The sequence below is a fragment of the Daktulosphaira vitifoliae genome, unplaced genomic scaffold, assembly GCF_025091365.1.
Source record: "Daktulosphaira vitifoliae isolate Bord-2020 unplaced genomic scaffold, ASM2509136v1 Scaffold_3, whole genome shotgun sequence".
Classification (NCBI taxonomy): domain Eukaryota; kingdom Metazoa; phylum Arthropoda; class Insecta; order Hemiptera; family Phylloxeridae; genus Daktulosphaira; species Daktulosphaira vitifoliae.
Genome location: NW_026099574.1, coordinates 10363116 through 10386520, shown reverse-complemented (window position 1 = coordinate 10386520; position 23405 = coordinate 10363116). Strand labels below are relative to the sequence as shown.

Here is a 23405-nt window from a genome sequence, read left to right as displayed (position 1 = left end):
CCGTCCGACGATTGACCCGGCGGTCCGTTGGCGACCAAACGGCTAGCCTTTAGAGTAGGGGTCAAAAAATAACTAAATACCCAGTGCCGGAAATTATTAAAAACAATTTAAATCATATGGCGACAATGTATGCGGTGAGCAGTGCAAATGACGTTCAAGATAGGAAAGGAGCGGGGTGAATGTACACACAAATGCCGTCCATGAACCGGTCCGAAGTAGTACACAGCTGACTATCTCGCACGCGCATAAACAAATCACAACACCTTATCATGATAATTTTACCAACAAACGCCGTCGCAGTCCGCATTCGGCTCAACACAAATATATATATACAAATAGACAAAAAAAAAAACAACCAGATACTTTTGTCACGTTACAACTTTCCTTGCCTTTTGTTAAGCTAGCCACCATCTAGAAACAAGAGTAAAACATAATTTAATAACTATAAAATTTAAAACAAAAAAAAATGTTCAATGAATTAATTTAAAACAAAATCTTGATGCACTACAATGATATCCAAAAAAAATAATTGTACACGTTCGAATTGATTACGATGCTTATCAGTATATTTGAAAACAGTTCTAAAAACTTGTGATAAAAAAACCAATAAAATATTGTAATCTTTTCTTGTTACGTGGTGATGGGTATTTTTTAACAGCTTCCAATTAACTTTTATCCATAAAAATCTACACGGGGTAATTATATATCCAAGGAACTTAATTTCACTTTTTAAAAAATTACTTGCCTATTAGGAGGTATTTAAAATATCAACTTCTGCATAAAAATTTAATTATTTCAACAATAGAATCTAACTAATCTACATTAAATATACACTTATACATATTTTTATTAGTTTTCTTCATCAAAGTTAAGAAAACCTTTCTTAAAGTTTTGAAAACGTGTAAAAAAATCCATCACAGTGGGGTCGCGGCATAGTGGGGACGTTGCATAGTTAGGTCCAGCATAGATTTAATCTACTTTTTTATGAAAGAAAATTACCTAAGGTTTCAATATAAAAAATATTATTTTGTTCTATTAATATTTGAAAATGTTATGGCAGTTTTAAGTATAAAAGCATCCCGATAGAAGGTGATTTTTATCACAAACATTATATATTTTTTTAAATTTCGACAGCCATTTGCACATAGAAGTTAAGGTGTCGGAACAAATTTTTTTTTTTAATTTTATAGTATACGACATAAATTTTGATTTGATATATGTTTAAAGGATGCAGTAATTCCGGAACATTTTCAAAAATTGAGTTGAAAAAGTTAGTTTTTGTAAAAAATTTGCTATTTTAAATCCCCCCCATTTAAGTTTCAAAAAAATGATATCAAATAAAAATGAAATATCTAAGATTTTAGTATAAAAAGAAATTATGTTGATTAATTTATTTTTGAAGAAGTTATAGAAGATTTAAGAAAAAAAAGTGAAAAAAATGACAAAATTTACCGATTTTTAAATTTGTAATTTTTTTTGACATTTTCCCCATTAGGGGAACGAGGGAAAATTTTTCAATTTTTAAGGGTAATGTCTTCAACTAGATACAATTTTTGATCTTTTGATGTATTGTTGAAAGAAATCGGTCCAGTGAGAGCTGAGAAAAAGTGGTAACAGACACAAAAAATAAAAAAATAATAAATAAACACATCATAGTAAAATTAATACCTTCTCAGTTTCGCATCGAAGCTAAAAAACTGGTTAAAAACTCAATAGCGTACTATAAAATTTGATTATAATTGTAAAAATCCATTGTTAAATTAGGAGAAACTAACAATCATTTTTTTTAGAAATGATTTATATAGCTACATGTTACCAAAAAATTATATAGTCTAGAAGTAGCACACACAAATAAAGTAAAAAAATTATTAAATTACAAAGTAAAATGATTTAATTTTGTAGTTGAAACCTATCATATAAAATAATTATTTCAAACTTGATTCGTCAATAAATACTCTGAAAACATTAGAAATGAATGATTTTAATTATCTGTATGGAGAACATGGGATAAGTAACTGTTTCATTGATAAATTAGAATTTCTTTTTCAATTTTTGAGGGTAACTAATTGTAATCATTTGACGTATCATTGAAAAATATAGGTCAAGTTAGAGCAGAGAAAATAAATAATAGTTACAAACAAATACCTTCTCAGTTATGCATCGAAGCTAAAATCTAAAATCTAGTAAAATAGTTTTAATATGACTACGCGACTAAAGTGATGGGATCCTTGATCTTGATTGAAGTTATTGAAAGTACATGAGATAAAAATCAAACGAGTTTAATTAGAAAATTTATTCTAACTAAAAAAGAATTAAGAAAAAATGCAAAACATTTTCTTGCCATACGCCAAATGGACCCTTGTACCCCAAGCGTGTATTTTACATTGTATTTAAGACAAATCCAGAGGTCAAATTTTTTTTTTAATTAAAGTATATTACATAAGCTTTAATTTAAGATATATATATAAAAGTGTCAGTCTTTCCGGAACATTTTCAAAAGTCAAGTTGAAAGAGTCAATTTTTTGTAAAAAAGTTATCCTTTTGAAACCATTTCTGTGGTCTGTTAAAGGGTCAAATGTTCACAAAAATATATAAAATGATAGGTAAATATCTAAGGTATCTATAAAAAAAAATTTATATTGATTCGTTCATTTTTAAATAAGTTATGGCAATTTTAAGTAAAAAAAAAACCCAGCACAGTGAGGTGGCGGCACAGTAGGGTGTAGCGTTACGCTACAGCGTTAGCATTGGTTGACAGTTGCAAGAAAGTCCGCTGGACAACGCTGTTTGACAACCTTTATTCAAAAGAATGTAAATTAATATATTTATTTTTTTTTATTTTTTATTATACTTATCGTAATGGTTATTTTATGTTACATATCAGTCTTAACGAGAACTCGGGAATGAAGTGGGAAATTAGAATATATATTGGTTTTTTGGAGGGAATTAAAAAAATTAATTATAGGTGGGCAATCGTTCTACACTACTCAGGTAGTGACGGGTAGCATAAAGTACACCGTCACTACTTGTACAATTATTCTCTAAGAATACTTATAGTTTTTCCATTAGTTTTTCTTTTCTTTGTGTCGTTTTACTAGTGATCGCAATATCAATTACCGACTAGTCTTCATCCATTCATCTTTCCATTGAGTAAGTTTTCTTTATTTTTTCCTTATATCTTAACTCTTATTACATATATAATTTTCAACGGTGATCATAACCATCGTGTTATCAACCGTGATCAAGATTACTAGCTTTTCCTAAATATTCCTCTTTAATCCTTTGCAACGGTGCTCGTAATAAACGCTTTATCAACCGTGATCCAAAGGGTTAGATTCCACCACTTACATAATACAGTTAATCTTCAATGGTGATCATAACCTCCGTGTTATCAACCGTGATCGAGATAACTGTCTTTTTTGTAAAAATTCCCTTAACCTTTTGCAACGGTGTTCGTAACTATTCGTTACCAACCGTGATCCAGAGGGTTATACTTCTACTTCACCCCAAAATTAAATAGTTTCTAAAATAAGACTGATATGGTAGTTAGCTGTTTAATATATATATATATAATCATCTTTTTTAAAATAAAACAGAACAAATCGATTATTCGAACAATTTGTGTTGTATTTTCATATTTAAAGTTAGTAAAAAAAACAAATAAAAAGAGATTAAACGTAGAAACGTTTCAAGGGTCGTGGCATAGTTGGGTCCAGTTTAGATGATATCTGATAGTGATTAAAAACGCTTCGATGCTAATCTATAGATAGTGTTTAATTAAAAAAAAAAAAATTTGTTAAAATAGCATATTTTTGAATACGGTAGCCATTTGCGCATAGAAGATACGTCGTCGGGATAAACTTTTTTTTTTAATTTTATAGTGCATGACATAAGGTTTAATTTTATATATGTTTAAAGGACGCAGTATTTCCGGAACATTTTCAAAAATTAAGTTGAAAAAGTTATTTTTTGTAAAAAAGTTACTATATTAAATCCCCCCCAATGAGCAAAATAAGTGTTATATTTTCAAAAAAAATTATATCAAATGAAAGGGAAATATCTAAAGTTTCAATACAAAAAACTATTATATTTATTCGTTCATTTTTAAATAAGTTATGGCAATTTTAAGTAAAAAAATTGAAAAAATTTCGAAAATTAGCGATTTTTAAATTTGTAATTTTTTGGGTGATTTCCCCCGTTTGCGGGGAACGAGAGAATTTTTTTCAATTTTTGAGGGTAATGTGTTCGACTAGATACGATTTATGATCTTTGACACATTGTTCATCAAAATTGACTCCAGTTATTTATTTGTTTTTATCATTATTATTTTCTAAAAATTTTTTAAAATTGTTCTATTTTGTATTATCAGTATGTAATCAACATCTGCTACCATAGTTTCGAATGTTTTTAATTCAAAACAAATTACTTTAAAGTGTATTTATATAATAGATTTGAAACTGAATACCTTAAATCTTAAAAGTGATAAAAACACGATGAGTTTAAAAAGAAGTAATAGTTGTTCTGACTTAACTTGTAATGCGACATTACAGAACTTGGCTAGTGGCACTATCTATCCAATTGGAGAGACTGAGGTAGATTTTTTCTTTAGGAAATAAAATAAATTTAAGTGTTAAGATGAACTATTAAAAATACATATATTTTTATATGAAAATAATATTTATATTAACTTTAAGCCATCTTAACTTTGTTTTATATTTTACAATATAATTCATTTTTCTTTAAAATGGTTAAATTGATGTATTATAACTCTTCAGTTTGTTATTGGAAGTTCTCCTGCCTCTTCACTAGTAATTGAAGAAGAATCTATTTCAAGACGGCATTGTTTTATAAATAAATTCAATGGCCAATATATTATATCTCTCAATGTAAGTCTTAAAATTTTTATTGCATGTTTATATTAATTAAGCTATCAAAGAGAATAATTAATTCTAAGTTGACCAACAATATCTGTACTACAGGGAACAGATAATGAAACTTATGTAAATTGTGTGCGAATTCCCAATAACCCATATGATTATCAAATTTTAAATCATGGAGATGTCATTTCCTTTGTAGATGAGAATAGAATTATTAAATATCTGTACAGATTTGTTTTACAAACATGTACAAACAAAAAATTGAAGTAAGATTATTCTTAAGACATCATGTGTGTAAGTAATTTGTAGAATATGGATAAATAATACACTAATATAATCAAATCTATTATTCATTTTATTAAACGCCATCAAATGAATTGATTAATATAAACACTATGTCTAAATCAAAAATTTCTGAAAAATATTATTTTATTACATGTCAGTTATTTTTATTATTAACGTTCTAATCGGTTAATATGATAATTACAAATAGTATGAACAATATTTGTTTATAAAATATTAAATATATATTTTACATTGACACGGCACCGCCCGTCGCTCTAGGCTGGCGCTCTCCACTGTCTCTCACGATATTGACCTTAACTGGTTTGCCTTTTTCTTGTGTGCTGTTTGTGTTTCATTGTTTTTCCGTGTTTTTTTTTTTTTTTGGATTGCGGCGAGTGAGCTCATTACCGATATTACCGACGACAGAAGGGTAGTTGCCCATTGTTACATACGTATAACATTGTTCGAATTAAGGAAAATATCTAATATAATATTAATCAACTATTGTCTTACGACGTTATTTCTTTGTTTTTACTGTTGTGCTTGTGTAAATATATATACACATAGACATAAATATATTATATTTATACATATATACCTTGAGTGCCGTACCATTTGGATACGCGTTAACTGGCTCACCGAAGAGGAATCTCAACCGGCCGAGAGAAGTTAAGGTAAGAAGCTTTGAGCCGATTCAGTTTTATTTCTAATTATATTAGATTTTAGTTTTAACGATGAAGTCTCACTCACAAATTTGATAGTTCATATAGTTATTTGAACGGATTTCACTGGTGACAGCAGTGAATTTTTACCTGGGTTATTCACAGTTACATGTTTGGGGGATTAGATTGTTAGCCTGGTCCCTGGAAAAATTTTCTTTTATAGTATTGTCGTTTAAGGCTTGTTTCACACTAGCGCGTATATTTTTGTATGCGCAGCGTTTTTTTTTTTTTTTTTTCACACTATACCGCGCTTTTGCTATAGCGATTTTTATTTATTTTCAAAATGAATGTCCAACAGATAAGATGTATGTTGGCTTTTGCGGCCTACAGGCACATTTTAAAAAAGAATACTTACAAAATAAAAAAAAAATAGACGATTTTGGGTTCACCCTATGCTGGTTCAAAGACCTCTTAATGGCGCTTTGCAACCCTTTTTTCTGAATTAAGAGACCACGAAGAGAAATGTTTTAATTATTTCAGAATGTCGTTAAAATTTTTTTATGAATTATTTTCAAAGTTAGAAAAGGGGCTAAACGTAGTAAATAGTAACATTCGCATACCTACTTCTTCGACAGAAAGGCTGTGCATAACATTAAGGTAAGTAATAAATATTACTTAAAATAAATTATTTAAGGAGCTAATTTTATAATAACTACCTAATAATTATCAATAAAATGACGGGGAATTGATGTTTTTTCTATAGGAAAATATTAAGGGTTTAATAAAAGTAATTTTTTTTACTTAAAAAAATTAATAATATTGACAATTCACATTTTGAAATTTTTATTATTAAAACACGATATTAGGTGGGGAAAATCTAACAGTATTTGTAATTACTCAGAAATCATACTAACGTTTTTTGAATAAATACTGACGTAATATTTTAATTAGCTCGTATTTATAGATACTTAGCATCGGGTAATTCATTCACAGACCTTCATTACTCCTATAGAATGGGAATATCTAATATTAGTAAAATAGTAGAAAATTTATGCAGCGAATTATGGTCACTTAAATCTTAAATTATGCCTTTGCCGGATCAGCAAAAATGTAAAGAAATTGCTTTGGGTTTTGAAAACGATGCTAACTTTATAAATTGCATCGGCGCTTTGGACGGAAAACATATTCGCTTAATTAAACCAATCCAGATTGGATCAGATTTTTATAATTACAAACATTACTATTCAATAGTTCTTATGGCCATTTGTGATGCAAATTATTGTTTTCCTTTTATTGATGTGGGAGCTCAAGGAGAGTGTTGTGATTCAACACTTTTTAAAAAAACAAAATTTTACAAAAAACTAGAAGATAAAGAACTTTTTGTACCACCACCGAAACCCTTACCCGGTCAATGAAATCCATTACCGTTTGTAATAGTTACTGATGAAGCTTTTGGTGTATCTCAAAGCTTACTTAGACCATATGCACAAAGCAATTTGAATTACAAAAAAAAAGTATTTAATTATCGCTAGTCTCGAGCATGAAGATATATAGAATCAACTTTTGGAATACTTTCCCACAAATGGCGAATTTACCATAGATCGATGAACACAAGTGTAGAACTTAACTATAAAAATTGTTAAAGCTTGTTGTATATTGCATTATTTTGTCAGGAATATGGATGGATTTAGATTTGAAGACACATTAAGTATTAATAGATCAGGTAATATATTAAGGGTCCAGTTTGCCAATTACTTTATAAACTGGTAAAGTAGAATGGCAAGATAGAATGATTCATTAAGTCAATAAAAGTAATGTGCTCAATAAGTTTATGTTAAATGTCTTCTTAGTACTACTAGTAATGGTCTTTGATTTTTATTCTTTTGGTAAAAAGTTTTTGCCACAAAAATTATTTTAACTAAAAAATAACATTTTTTTATAATTAACATTTATTAAAATTGTTCTTAGTATAAACATACAAATAAAAATTTTTAAAAGTAATATTTTATACATTTTTATGCTATTCATCTGGTCCCTGGCATTTTTCCACCTATGCTGTACTTTGTCCACTGAACCATGATAAAGGTAATTTTAAAATATATATATTTATTATTCATAGACAAAAAAAAACCCTAACAGTTGGGACTCCACATAGTTGAGATTAGTATAGATTATATTTGACATTAATTAAAATTACTATCATAAAAATCGTATCGATGCATATCTGTAGATTGAGTTTAATTTTTAGAAGGAATTGTTGGGTTATACCAAAAAAAAAATTGACCCTAATTCCTTAATAATATCATGATGACTAATTTTATGATTTATAAGTATAATACATGAATAAATAAATATTATAGAAATTAAAATAGTATGAAATTGATATTGAACATTTTGTATTGTAAATTTATAGGGTGATTAGATAAGGTGTAAAACATAATTATATTTTATTGGAAGCATTTTCATGGGATGAGCGACCACCCGCCCCCAGAGGAGACAATGCCTGTGTACAATATACATGCATAAATACTCACTTGAATCTTTTTGATCGTTGCTGTTCATAGCATCTAACCCCATTACAACACGTTGCGCTACTTTTCTAAAGGTTGCTGCTCTTATATCCCTGTTCCTATACCTTGAATTTCACAAATTTGGTCTTAACTGAACCTCATTTATCAAAATTTCAGTGTCTATAATGAGAGTCATTTTCCGAGAACTTGCTAGGGGTAGAAGTCATGAAAAAATGACGAAAAAATACAAGACGCGTACATCGTACGCGTCAGTGTGAAACGGGCCTAAAAGTGTTGGTTACAGTTTGTTATAAAGACCTTATTGATATGGACAAGAAGTGAATTTCCGGCCGATAGTTACAATATTTTGGTAGATAAAAATAGTATATTTTCGTCTGACCTTGTCAAAGGGGCCGATTCCCAGGTAACCGCTATTATTATTGTTCACTCGCTGCCATATCATATACGGCGGCCCCGTACCATCTTATTGTTTTCTACTGCAGTAGCAAATTTGACCGTACACGGAGATATTGTTAGTCTCCGCTATCAACGTAGCTACATTTGATTATTAAGGTTTGTAAATTAACATATAATATTAACGGTCAATATTTCGGGGAAATCATTAGTATAAATGAAATTGCGCTGAATTACGTTGCGAATGCACTTTCAGACAGCTACCATGCCACGCGACGAAACCCAACATGCTAATTATACTAGAGGAAAACATACGTAACGAAGAGAGGAATCCAGCTACCGAAATTTTACCGCCCCGTACGCCGGTCGATAGCGAAATTCCGGTCCGCGAACCCGAAGTGAGGGTTTCAGACAACTCCACGGACCGTGTCAGCGAAATATCAGCGGCCCGGCGTAGCACCTTTACCGGAGGAACATCCGGTGAACCTCGCGCTACGCACTTCAGACGACGAATCTGATGTGTAGTACGGGTTAGCAAGACGAACATTATCCGCGCACTCANGATGTGTAGTACGGGTTGGCAAGACGAACATTATCCGCGCACTCATTCATGTGAGAACGAGCCGACCGATTTTTCGTTTACGCGCCAACCACGGGAGGGGCAATTCAACACAATCGACGGTCGTCGGTCTTTCAATGATTTGTCGTCTACCCGCAGCTAGCGGTCTGTATTGGTACCTTACCACGACCTGCGCACCGTACGCGCCGGCTTACCTGAATATTACGGGAGAAACGAAGAGGACCCACGGGAGTTTCTAGACAGAGCGAAGGATCTACTCTGTCAGGGCGGTATACTCCCAACCGCGTGGGTGAACATCGTCGTCCCGTTTCTGAACGACAGGGCAGGTGATTGGTGGTGAGCGATTAAATTAAACAATATGCAATGGGCGGAATTTAGGTCCGAATTACTCGAGGAGTTGGACAATATCGATATCAGGACTGCGCTCGAGACGGAGTTAAAAACGACGCGGCAGGGCCCCCGACAAACGTTAACCGAGTTTATTATTCATAAATAACGTTTGGCGGCCGCGCGAGTACATTGTGGTTTACCAGNTTTTAACTTAGTTTATATTATTTTATTTTGTATACACATGTTGGCGTGCACGTCGTGTCGTCCTTTACGATGACGAGCTCATCGCTCGACTACAATATTACAATAAAAAGAATACCGGTACGCACCGGACAAACGAGNATATTACAATAAAAAGAAACCGGTACGCACCGGACAAACGCGCTTATCATACTATACTACATACAAAGTAAAACAACAAAAATGGATCAAACAATATCAATGTTTGGTCAGCGCGCGTATCATACGCGCTAGTGTGAAACGGGCCTAAAAGTGTTGGTTACAGTTTGTTATAAAGACCTTATTGATATGGACTAGAAGTGAATTTCCGGCCAANTAATTAATATTAAAGTTGATGTCCGTTGAGTCGTTGATAGTAGATGTACACCAAAACCCTGTGACAGTTGTCACATAACCATATCAATGAGAGATAACCTTATACAAGGCCGTTGCCCGTATTTTATAATCTAAAGNGTTGCCGGCACCTTATAAACTAAGGGGAGATGATTTTTGAAAGGAAAAAAATACACGAGTCCATTGAAGATGGAACACGCAAAAAAAAGAAAAATATGATGGTTCAGTTATATTAAAGGGAATTTATTAAGTAAAAAAAAATTAATTTAACACGAGGCAAAAAATCGAACGGTCAAAAAACCTCGTCTACAATTTAAAGGGGAACAGAGAAAAAAAAACAGATATTAATAAAAAAATAGTTACACCTACACTTTTATTATTAGAGAATACGATGAATGTCTTCGGGTACCCACCGGCTATTAATCGCGGCATTGCCGCTAAGCACGGCGGGTATACGTCTCAAGTAAGCGACTGGTTTTAGGCAGTTAGACTTAGCTTACAAGACGTTGGGACATCCGGAATAAAATGCACTACGTCACCACATTGTATTAATAACCTATTCATCACCCAATAAAATAGAATATAAAACCTATAAAAAAAATCACAATAAATATAGATATAGCATGACAGGTGGTCTTGTACACGCCTGCCATGTTGCAGGACCTAAATAAAAATTAAATTCGCCACACGAGCTTAAGGCACGGCGCACTAAAAAAAGCAAAAATAGGTATGGCTCAAAACATAAACATTAAATTATACTTTACCAGCTGCGAAGGGCTAAAGAATAGGAGGCAGGCTCAACCGACGCCATTAAACAAAAATTTACATAAAACAAAATTAGCGTACCAGTTCCGACGATGGCTAATTTCCGTCCGACGTTTGACCCGGTGGTCCGTTGGCGACAACACGGCTAGCCTTTGTAGTAGGGGTCAAAAAAAAACTTAATACCCAGTGCCGGAAATTACTAAGAAAAATTTAAATCATAAGGCAACAATGTATGCGGTGAGCAGTGCAAATGACGTTCAAGATTTTCAAGATTCAAGGTTATCGGAGTTCGAACACGCTGCCGACACGAACGACTAAAGCGCGAGTCAGGTGTTCGAAATTTTTTCGGGCACAGTGAGGAGGGGGTATCAGTCGATCCGACAAGTCCACTAATGGCAGTTAACACTGTCAGTGGGCAAACCGACGTCGCGGTTAAGAACCAGCTGCCCCCCGTTCGAACCGTAAACCACCCGAGTAATGGCCAATGAAAATGCTCGCGTAGAATTACTACTCCAGCGGTCGAGTTATAATTCGAAACTGGCTTCGTCACAGCCCTACTCGACTCACAGACGCATAAATCGTATGTAAAACCGGTAATTGCTTATAAATACTGTTTATAGAGGACACACTGACGCGGTTAAACTAGTGGACGGACACATCGCCGCGACGAACGGTACCGCCAAAATCGAGGATTTAGAAATGCGTTTTTCAGCGGTTATTTTAGACGACCTGTATTGCGACGTATTACTTGGCCGTGATTTTCTGATTGATCAGAAAGTTGCCTGGGACTACTCAGCAGGAACAATACACTTAGGCAATAGGAAACGTACAACCGCTTGTTGGAAATCGGGCGCACGACACGCGATCCGCAAACCACATCTGACGCAGTTAAATATAACCAGCGACGTTATTAACACAGACGATATGTAATTACGCAGCGGTCTTCAACGACACGGTGAGTCGCACAAAATTGATCGAACACGACATTCTATTGAAAGACCCGCTCCTATCGCACTAAAACCGTATCCCTACCCCTTACATAAGCAGGAGGTTATTGACGATATGGTAAACGACATGGAGGCGCATGGGCTAATAGAACCGAGTGTATCGCCGTGGTCAGCACCGATCGTGTTGGCCAAGAAGAAGAACGGGACTTTTCGTTTATGTATAGATTATCGACTTAAAGTCGGGTTATTGGCAATGTTCTTTAAATCAAAAGGTCGTAAGTTTAAGGCATTTAGAACGAGTAGGGGCTTGTTTCAATTTCATGTACTAATGTTTGGACTCAAAAATTCATCTATGACTTTTGTAAGACTTATGAATTATGTACTTGAAGGATATCTAGATGATTTCGTCCAAGTTTACTTGGACGATATAATTATTTATTCAAGTAGTTTAGAAAAGCATTTAGAACATTTAGGCAAAGTTCTAGAACGATTAGAGTGACACGGACTGACATGTCACTCAAAAAAGTGTAAAATAGGGTTTCCCGAAATTTCTTTTTGGGGTCATATTGTACACGGTGAGGGCATAGACAAGCAGCCCGAAAAACTCGAGTCCATCAGCGTTCTATCGGTCCCACGGAATATCTACGTAGATGTCTCGGCATATTTAATTGGTATTATTAATTCGTCAACAACTACGCTGAAACAATAGCGACGCCGAAAAATCTACTAAGATGGGGAACGAAATGGTTGTGGACGGAAGACCATCAAAGGGCTTTAGAACAGGTAAAAAAGGCCCTGTGTGAATCCCCACGTCTGAGTCCTCCTGACTGCGCCAAAACTTTCTGCCTTCAAACCGATGCGAATGTAATGAGCGTGGAAGCAATACTCGTTCAACGCGGAGATGAACCGGGAGAGAGAAGAATCATATCCTACGCCAGTAAGAAAGTATCAGGTATAATACCAAAAAAGATTTGATGCACATGCTATTAGTATCAAGTGATCCATATATATCTCCAATGAAATTATTAAAAAAAAAAGTATAAATTAATTTTCTATTGATGTGCGAAATTTATTTGTCAATTCCGAATCGAACGTTGAAGATTAAATAAATAACCTAAACAATTCAATATTAGAAATTGAAATAAATGAAAGCTAATTGTAAATAAAAAATGTTCGAATTGATTTAATCTTATTAGTCTTATGCACAGTTATTTTTGTCCGTCGCAATAAAAAATTATATTTTTGAAATCTAGACTAGTTGCTCTACAATATCTATGCATTGATACTTGGGTAAAATAGGGTAATTTTTAGTATTGTGCTTTTTAGTTTCAAAAACGCCTCAAAAAATGCTCTATTTTATTAAAACGATCATTATTTAATCAAAAAAAATTTTTTTTAACTTGTTAGAAAACTTAACAACGAAAGACCTTTTTTATGTTGAAATAACTGTAATATAACCATATCTATACTTCAAACGGCTATAAATAACGACCGGATTAACATGTGACCTTGAAATTTTATATTTTGTCTACGCAATATACTAGAATTGAATTTTCATAATTATTTTAACATTATGAGTACATTTTAAAATGAGACATATGAGCGCCTAAAATTCGATTTCAGACCACTGTGCGATCGCGAGCGTACTCTACAATCGGGGGATGAGGGACGGCCGCGAGGCTACCCTCCGTGAAACCCGAAGGGCCCTCAAGGAGAGGAAAGATCGGGAGAGAGAAGCGGCCAACCGTCCACCAGTTACACCAGCGCCAAGGACCCGTCCACCATCACTGTCGGAGAACGTGCGACACTCTTCCACAGCAACAAGCACCACAGCTGGACCGTCCCCCATGGAAGTCGAGGACGCCGTGAACGATTTGGGACGCGCCGTGGACGGGTTCCTTGCAGACTCTCCTTCTCCTCCCAGTTTCCACCGTGAAACCCCTCGTCCCGAGTAATCCGCCGAGGAGTTTCCTCCTTTTTTTTCCCTCTTTGGTTCTGACACAAGAANATGCTTAAAATATTTCATTCATATATACCCTATTCTTTTAAAATTACTCTGCTTTTTGTGTTTAATTTTTATAAAGTTAGATGTTTTAATTAATTGTATTTATTTTTCAGACGAAATAATGAAGTATCTAGTGAAGAAAATGAATCTAGTGAAAGTCAATCTGATTTTGACGATATTGAGAGAAGCGGCCAACCGTCCACCAGCTACACCGGCGCCCCCAATGCCCCTCTTGGCAACGAGACTGAACGTTTCAGTCTAATACGGTAAGTGTTGAACGCAATATCAATAACCACACACACAAGGAACATGGCGGTAAGTCAACAATTGTTAATTACTTATAACTACTGTGTATGATGCGACAATTTGTCTACAAATATCGTTTCCGACGTTGACCTTAACTGGTTTGCCTTTTTCTTGTGTGCTGTTTGTGTTTCATTGTTTTTCCGTATTACTCTGCTTTTTGTGTTTAATTTTTATAAAGTTAGATGTTTTAATTAATTGTATTTATTTTTCAGACGAAATAATGAAGTATCTAGTGAAGAAAATGAATCTAGTGAAAGTCAATCTGATGTTGACGATATTGTAAGTTTTAATTCTGTGGATGATCTTTTTTTTTACAATTCATTTCTTTAAATGAATACAAAAATTATATATTTATTTTTAATTTTTACTTATGATACGACCCTATTTGGGTACATATCTCATATGCCTGTTAACAGTAACCCAACATTTTAATTAGTACATATCACATTAGAAAAAAATAATTAAAGTATAATGGATTCAAATAATAATAAAATAAAATAAAATAATAATCTATGGATTCAAGTTATGTTAAGAATGTCCATCAGGGAGAAGACAATGTGCTATAAACATCATGAGAATTATAATTTTTTAAATCACAATTAAATAATAATAATAAGTTCAAATAATATTAATTAGATATTAAACATTCATATGGTAGGTCTCAACTGCTTGTTGCACTACATTTTCACAAACAGTTTTCTATAAGAATATGTATATTAACATTGTCAGCGGGTCCCTGTATATCTATCTGTAATAAGCATGAATGCTGACCAAGCTGTTAAATGTAATTGACTGAACCAAGATTTGTGCACAAAATGTGACCGTATTACTTATTTAAATCCAATTTTTTAATTATTAGTTGATTTATTTTAGCTGAAAAGTGAACAAGCATCAATGAAGCGTTTTCTAAATGCTAAATTTGATCAATTTAATGAAATAATTAATCAAGCATCAAAAAAAATTAAAAAATTGAAAAAAACAGTTCTAAAAGTAAATATATTTTAAGTAAAAATAACTTAACCACTGGTTAATACATATTGTATTATTTTCACATAATAATAATTTTTTTTATTAACATTTACTATAATTAAAAAAAAAAACGGTAGCACAGTGGGGTCGAGGCACAGTGTGGACGAGGCATAGATGGGACAAGTATAGATGATATCTGACAGTGATTAAAATCACTATCATAAGAAACGCTTCGATGCAAATCTGTAGATAGTGTTTCCTTTAGAGAAATTGGTGAAATATTTTAAAAGCAACATGAACTCTTATTTCTTTAATTATATCCTGATTAGTAGTTCTTTGATTTTAAAATATAATATATGAATAAATACTAATTATAGTTTTTAAATTTAGTATAAAATTGTGTGGCCAGCTATGAAGTATGGTTCAAAGTGTTGGGCGGTTGATAAGAAAGTAGAGCAGAGAATAAGTGTAGCAGAGATGAGAATGCTTAGTTGGATGAGTGGAGTGACTAGAGAAGATAGGATAAGGAACGAGCATATAAGAGGAAGTATAGGTGTTGCGTCAATCGTGGATAAGATGACAGAAAATAGACTTAGATTGTTTAGTCATGGTATGAGGAAAGAAGAATCGAAAGCTGTAAGAACAGTTATAGAAATGAATGTTGAAGGAAGAAGAGATAGAGGAAGACCAAAAAAGAGATGGAGGGATGCTATTGATTGCGATTTGAGGACAGCTGATGTGAGCGTAGAAGATGTGGGAGATCGTGTCAAGTGGAAGCTTAGGATAAGGGTGGCTGACCCCAAGTAGTTGGGATTAAGGCAAAGAAAAAGAAAAATATTACCAGAAATTCCGGTGGCCATTGACATAATATGATTGTTGTTTGGGAATGTACAATTTAGCGTTTAGTTGGGTTTAAATAATATAGCGTCAAATCAATTACCTACTCTATCGGTTGTATCTCAATATACACTACACTTTAATGATACAATAAATAAATAAACTCACACATACACACATATGCATTTATAACATTGTGTCTAACGTAAGTGTAACATGATAAAAAGTAACCGTAAAATGAAAAAAATGAAAAATAAATTTTAGTACTCGTATTAAATGTAATGTAACTCGAAAAATATTTGTTTAAATGAAAAAGTATATGATAATTTTTTTGTTTATAATTGTCTGAAGCTAAAAAAAATGTATATATATATATATACATATAGATTGTATTAGTTTTTAAATTAGTTCTAAAATCATGTTTTATTAACGTATATTTTTGTATTAAATCATATTAAAAAAAATTTTTTCCGCAGCATAAACTCGCTAATCATGAATTAACAAGAAAGAATTTAGATTACGAAAATACTTTAAAAATACAACAAGGTGATTTTTAACTTACTTTATTTAATTTTATACCTGTTTAAGCAAAGTCGCATGATATTCTTAGTATATAACATGAAATATACTGTGTCTTAATCTATTTACCTGACTTTTACCTGTATAAAATATATAAGTGAATAACCTATGAACACCATTTATTTATTTTTTGAATGGAGTTCACGTAATGGGGTTAAAATTAATTTTGGGCTTATATATTACTATATATAAGTTAAGTCATTTAATAGCTTCAACATACTTTAATTATTATCTTTTTTTTTTTTGAGAAGTTAATTTTTTTGTTTGAATTATTTTTTAGATCAAATATCAAAAATTGAAGAAACGATCAAAAAAAAGGTTTATAGCGTTCTAGAAAGTGATTTGCAATGTTCGATTTGTAATGAATTAATGGTTAAGGTATTATTTTTACATTTTTATTCATTAATAGTGTGAATATAACACGTCATCATGTTAAAAGTTCTTAGCAAATTTATTATGTTACTTTGGTTAAAAAATGTATAATGGAATACTTTTTAATCAATTTTAAGATTGTTAAATATTATAAAGTGATAGTAGATATCTGAAAACTTTTTGAACTTTCTAATCCTAGAATTTTAAATAAAATTTCTGAAAAGTAAAGCTAAAATATTTTAACTAAAAATATTACTGCTGATGAAAATTTATTTTTTATTAGTTGAAAAAGTAAATTAATGTGTTTAAAAATCAATTATAAAATTCATATTTAAAATCTAGTAAAGTAATTTAAAATGCTTTTCTTTCGGTAAATGTACATATTTTTATTTTGAACTAACAATTAATATGATTGCTAAACATATGAAGACACAAATTTTCAATTTAAAATAAAATTTGCTTAATCGTCTAAGATAAAAAACGATTTTAAAATTACTTCATTTACTTATATTTACATTACCATGATGTGTCACATTTTAAAGTAAATTTGTTTGTTTTTGAAGATAAAATGCAATTTAGGTAAAATGAAAAATATTACATCGAGGTACTATCGGGGTTGTAGAGTCCGAGGGTTTAGAATAGTAAAGACTAGTAGATATAAAAAGATTTGTATTAAGTTCCTCTCATAGAGGTATTAAAAATGACCTAACTGGTAAGTACCTGAAATAATGCACTGAGGCAACGAAGAGGCGGTGGCCATCTCATGAATACCATGTAATGTGATTATGTACAAAGTACGAACTAGTCAGTAACAATTAAGAAAATTTGAATATGTGATCTGTTGCTTTATCATTCTTTACTCAGATTATTAATTCTAAATAATTGGGTTAATATAAATTTACCTACTTCTTTTATATATCTTACGTTCGGATTTATACTTTTCCTTTTTAATAAATAAATAAAGTATTGACACAAAAATAATTGTACTTGATATCGCTTTAAAATGTACCGACGAAAACACGGGGTCGCTGCTAGTTTGATCAAAATAAATCAGTTAGAAGAATTCTGAATTCCTTATTGAATTCAGATCTTCAAAAAGAAGAGAGAACTGAAGGTCTCTTAGAAAATCAGCGCCTTTTTATATTATTTTTAATTGCCCCCATCATGGGGTGTTGCCACCAGCGCTTTTAGTGATTTTCAGTTTATTGTATAAAATTTGAACATGATAATTAGTTTAAGATAAGATGCATAGTATACAATAATCAATTTAACACATGTATATAAATATGTAATAGCTGGTGTACAAATGTGTATATGTTATGACAGATAATTTAATTATTTGTTTGTATACAATTGGTATTAAATATTGATATATTGAATATAATTATATTAATAATTAAATATTAAATATTGATAAATGTAAGATGCGTAATGCAGAGCATTGTGTATATTACAACAAAATTTTAGTTCAAGAAAAGTTGAATTTTACGCATCCATTAATTAGATTTAAAAAATGATTATGAATATCTCATTATCATTGGGAAATAAATAAAATTTAGTCATAAATTGTGAAAATGAATATTTTATATAAAATTTAATATGTAAATTTGTTTTTTTTTTAGGCGTGTACAATTAATTGCAGCCATACATTTTGTGAAATTTGTTTAAATACTTGGTTGAGAGAAAATAATGTGTGTCCTCTTTGTCGAACTTCAGTTCAAACCGAAACCCTATGCCTATCTATGGATAACTTCATTACTAATATTTGTAATGTTCTTGGGAATGAAATAAAAGAACATCGGGAAAATATACAACAAGAAAGTAAGTATATTTGAACATTTATTAACTTATATTTATTGTTATAACTATTTTTAGGATTGGCAGTTAATGTCCGGCGAGCACCACAAATGGCTCGGAGAGGTCGTAGAAGAAGATAAGATATACGTCGAAATATATAACCTGCACATGTTCAATGAGAAATATTGCAAAGAATTCATGAAGTAAATTTATTATTATTAATAAATTAGGTTGTGTAATAGATAATAGGTAATAGGTTGTGTGTTTCTTAACTGTAAAATAAAATAAATTTTCTTTATAATATAAAATTTATATTACTGTAAATTAATTTCTATAATGTCTTTAAGTAATAGTGAGGTTTGTTATAAATGTAATCTTGGATTTGCCGAACTGGATTATCCTATCAAATGTGATGGCTGCAAATTGTCTGTACATAACAAGTGTTCTGGTTTAGTAGTGAGTGAAATTAAATGTCTAACATTAAAAAATCGTAGTTTGAAATTCTTTTGTGTAGCCTGTTATAATGCTTTTTAGTGAACTCCCCGAACTGAAATTAATTATTAACCGTTTAATTACTGAAGTAAACGATCTTAAAACTCAAAAAGTCACTATTTATACATCAGACAATTCTGAAGAGTTCATAATCAACGAAATAAGTGAGCGTAACATGAGAGCGTCAAATTTAATTCTATACAATGTTCCAGAGTCCAAGTCAGATAACATAACTAATAAAATTGTGCAAGACTCTAATTTGGTATGTAATGTTATCAGTTCAATAAGTAGTGGTGAAAATATTATTAAACCTTTAAAAGTTATCCGATTGGGTAACCGTGACCAGAATAATACTCGCCCGATAAAAGCTATATTTGCTTCACCAGCTGAAGCGTTTGATATCTTAAAATCTAAGAAAACATTGTTATCATTACAACCGCCTTCTATTATTCGAATCAGTTCGGACCGCACGCTGCATCAAAGGAATTATATGAAAAAACTCCACTGTGAATTGGAGACTCGTAAAAATAATGGCGAATCTGATCTAATTATTAAATATGTGAAAGGAACACCGAAAATTGTTATAAAAAATAACCGTTCAGTAAATCTCCGAAATGATAATTTTTTATAATTAATATTTTTTTTCAAAATGTTCGTGGTCTATTAACAAAGATAAATTTTTTACGAAATGCCTTATTAAATGTGAATTATGATATAGTTTGTTTAAATGAAACATGGTTAAATTATAATATTTTTGATGCGGAACTTGGTTTTAATAATTATAATTTATATAGAGATGATCGTAATTTGTCGTACGGTAAACTGCGTGGTGGTGGTGTGTTAATTGCAATAAATAAAAAAATATGTTGTGAATTATTAAATGTTCCTCTTGTAACTGGAATCGAACAATTATTTCTAAAATTCACTGTAAATAAAATAAAAATAGTTTTAGGTTGTGTGTATATTCCACCTGATGCAACTATTGAAATGTATTTTAAACAATGTGATGTTATAGAGTCTATATATTTTAACTATCCTGATTACCATTTTATTATTACTGGTGATTTTAATTTAAATAGCTACGATTGGTCTATCGAATCAAGTATTCAAGGTAATGTCTTTGGAGATATACTATATAATTATTTTGTAAATCTTTTAAATTTAAAACAATGTAATTACATTAAAAACTCTTTAGGTCGTACTCTTGATTGTATATTTCTTAGTTCTGATGTAGAACTTACTTCTATTGTTCATTCATCTGAATCCCTCGTTCCAATAATTGATGATTTTCATCCTCCTTTAGAGTTAAATATAAAATTTACTGATCCCTTTTTACAAAATTCTTATGAGCTTCCACTAGTGTATAATTTCAAAAATTGTGATTTCAATAAAATTTCTCTTTTTCTATCAAACATCGATTTTGAACTTGATCTAGACAATACTTTAACTTTTGAGGCTCAAATAAATAAATTTTATGAAATAATTTATCATACATTCTCTTTATTTATACCCAAAACAAAAATATTTAATAATTTTTCACCTGTTTGGGCAAATGCTGAGCTTAGAACACTCATTATTGATAAGAAATGTGCTCATAAAAAATTTAAACTTAGTCATTCTCGTTAAGATTATCTTATTTTCTCTAATCTCCGCAAGAAATGCAAAAAATTATAATCTCTCTCCCATACACAATTTATCACAAATTTAGAAAACGGAATCCAAACAAATATTAAACCTTTTTGGAAATATATGAACTCACTGAAAAAAACTAATAATGTAGTACCAGATTGCGTTAAATATCAAAACCACTCATCTTCAAACATCTATGAAACAGCTTAATTAATTGCTAACTACTTTTCCAGTGTTTATGATACTGACTCAAGAATCTTTAATGAAGAGTCCCAAGAAAATTTATATACGTCTTTAATGAATAATATAAATGTTAATTTAAGCTCCATGTCTATTGATCAAAATGAAATTCAAGAGTTATTAAATAATTTAGATATGAATACGAGTACGGAACCTGATGGTGTACCATCAATATTTCTAAAATTGTTTAGTTTTGTATTAATTAAGCCACTTCATCTAATTTTTAATAGATCTTTAAATTTAGGTTATTTTCCCAATATATGGCAAAAATCGTTTATCACACCAGTACACAAATAAGGAGATATGCATAATGTTTCAAATTATAGACCAATTTCTAAATTATCACATATACCTAAAATATTTGAAGCGATTATAACAAATAAATTAACTAAACTAATGTCGCCATAAATCTGTAAAAATCAACATGGATTTAGATCTAAAATGTCAATCTTAACCACATTTTTCAGTCAAAGATACTTGATTCTCTTAATGATTATGTCCAATTAGACTCAATATACACCGATTTCCAGAAAGCTTTTGTTAAAGTAAATCATAGCCTACTTTTAAATAAATTAGTTTCTTTCGGAATCCACGGTAGTTTTTTGGGTTGGATAAAATCCTATATTAGTTCACGTACTCAAGCAGTAAAATTATCTTGTCATGTTTCAAATAATTTTTTAGTTAATTCTGGATTGCCTCACATCTGGGCCCTCTCCTATTTATATTATTTATAAATGATCTCCCTGCAATATTTGATAGCTCAGTTGAAGTTATTTTATTTGCTGATGATGCTAAGATTTTCTCAAAATTTAGATCTCTAGACGATACATTAAAATTACAATCGAACTTTGATAATTTTATAAATTGGAGCCATCAAAATCGCCTACCTTTAAATATAAGTAAATGTAATGTTATTTCTTTTTCTAAAATAGATATAGAAATCAAGTGTAATTATAAAATAGATAACTGCATTATAACGCGTGTCAATTCTGTTAGAGACCTAGGAATTGTTATTGAAAGTAAAATGTCTTTTTCAATTCATATTAATACCATTATTAAAAAAACCTTTAAAATGTTAGGGTTTTTAAATAGAAATACGAATAATTTAAAGAACTTTAATACATTCAAAACATTATTCTTTTCTCTAGTCAGACCTCACCTTGAGTTTGGTTCTATAGTCTGGTCTCCAAGTTATTNGATGCAGCAAGACTTAAAAGCAGTCCAATTGATACATAACGAGCTACTGGACTAAATGTATCAGTATAATCAATACCTTTCTTTTGTTCAAAACCTCTGATAACAAGTCTGGCCTTGTATCGACAATCTTGCTTTTTACGTAATATTAACGACAAGTAAGCGATTTGATGTTATTTAGCAGTTTAACCAAATTCCGTGTATTTATTTTTACAAGTGACTTAAATTCTTCTGTCATTGTTTTTCTCCATTTTTCATCATTAAACGCTTCAGAAACAGAGATATCTTCAACCTCACATATCTTAGCCATATCTAACTTGTTAATTGAAACAAAATTCATAATCATTCAGTTTTTCAGGCTTCTTCAAGGTTTTACGTTGTCGTAGATTTGAACGATTGAACTTTTTCTTGATATTCTTCACTTTTGCTTTCATCGTTAGAACTTGCTGAATCTGATTCTCTTCCTGAATTTGCAGTTTGACTTTCATCAAATATAATTTCCATAATTGTTTGATTTTTGTCTGTCTTTTCATCAAAAATTACATTATCTGAGCTTGTGACATCCTATCTGCCTGACAGATAAATTCTATAACAAGGAGTGTCCAAGTCATATCCAACAAGTATTCCTTTCTCTGATTTCTTATCAGTTTTAACTCGTTTATGATAATTTTGTTAAGGAGTATAAACATTTGAATTGGAATGAAATACACCAAGTTTATTCAATAATCTTTATGTATAAGCATTTTTTATTTCAGTACCATGATCAGACCTTAGACATTAAACTTTCTTGTCTAATTGACTTTCTATAATTTTCATGAATATTTCAAGTTTTCCTACAGCTTCATCTTTTGTTTTCAAAAAATAGACAGTACGATATTGTGAGAAATAATCTTTAAATAACAGAAAATATTTAGCACCTTTTAGTGACATGATACCCATTTCACATATGATGTCGATATGAATTATATCCAAAATATGTTCGAACACTTATGAATTTACCGGATGAGAAACATAATGTTGCTTACCATAAACGCATCCAGAA

At 31.1% G+C, this 23405-nt stretch overlaps 1 protein-coding gene across 1 annotated transcript; it reads left to right on the top strand.

The window, feature by feature from the left end:
• The first annotated feature begins 6354 nt into the window (after positions 1 to 6354).
• LOC126901371 (E3 ubiquitin-protein ligase rnf8-A-like) lies at positions 6355 to 22361 on the top strand. Its single transcript, XM_050677781.1, has 10 exons — positions 6355 to 6481; positions 14062 to 14214; positions 14467 to 14533; positions 15128 to 15244; positions 16537 to 16606; positions 16920 to 17017; positions 18634 to 18832; positions 18887 to 19057; positions 19162 to 19264; positions 19343 to 22361. Exons 1-8 carry the CDS (start codon positions 6366 to 6368, stop codon positions 18946 to 18948), a joined length of 882 nt encoding a protein of 293 aa, XP_050533738.1. The 5' UTR covers positions 6355 to 6365; the 3' UTR covers positions 18949 to 19057; positions 19162 to 19264; positions 19343 to 22361.
• The last annotated feature ends 1044 nt before the right edge of the window (positions 22362 to 23405 follow it).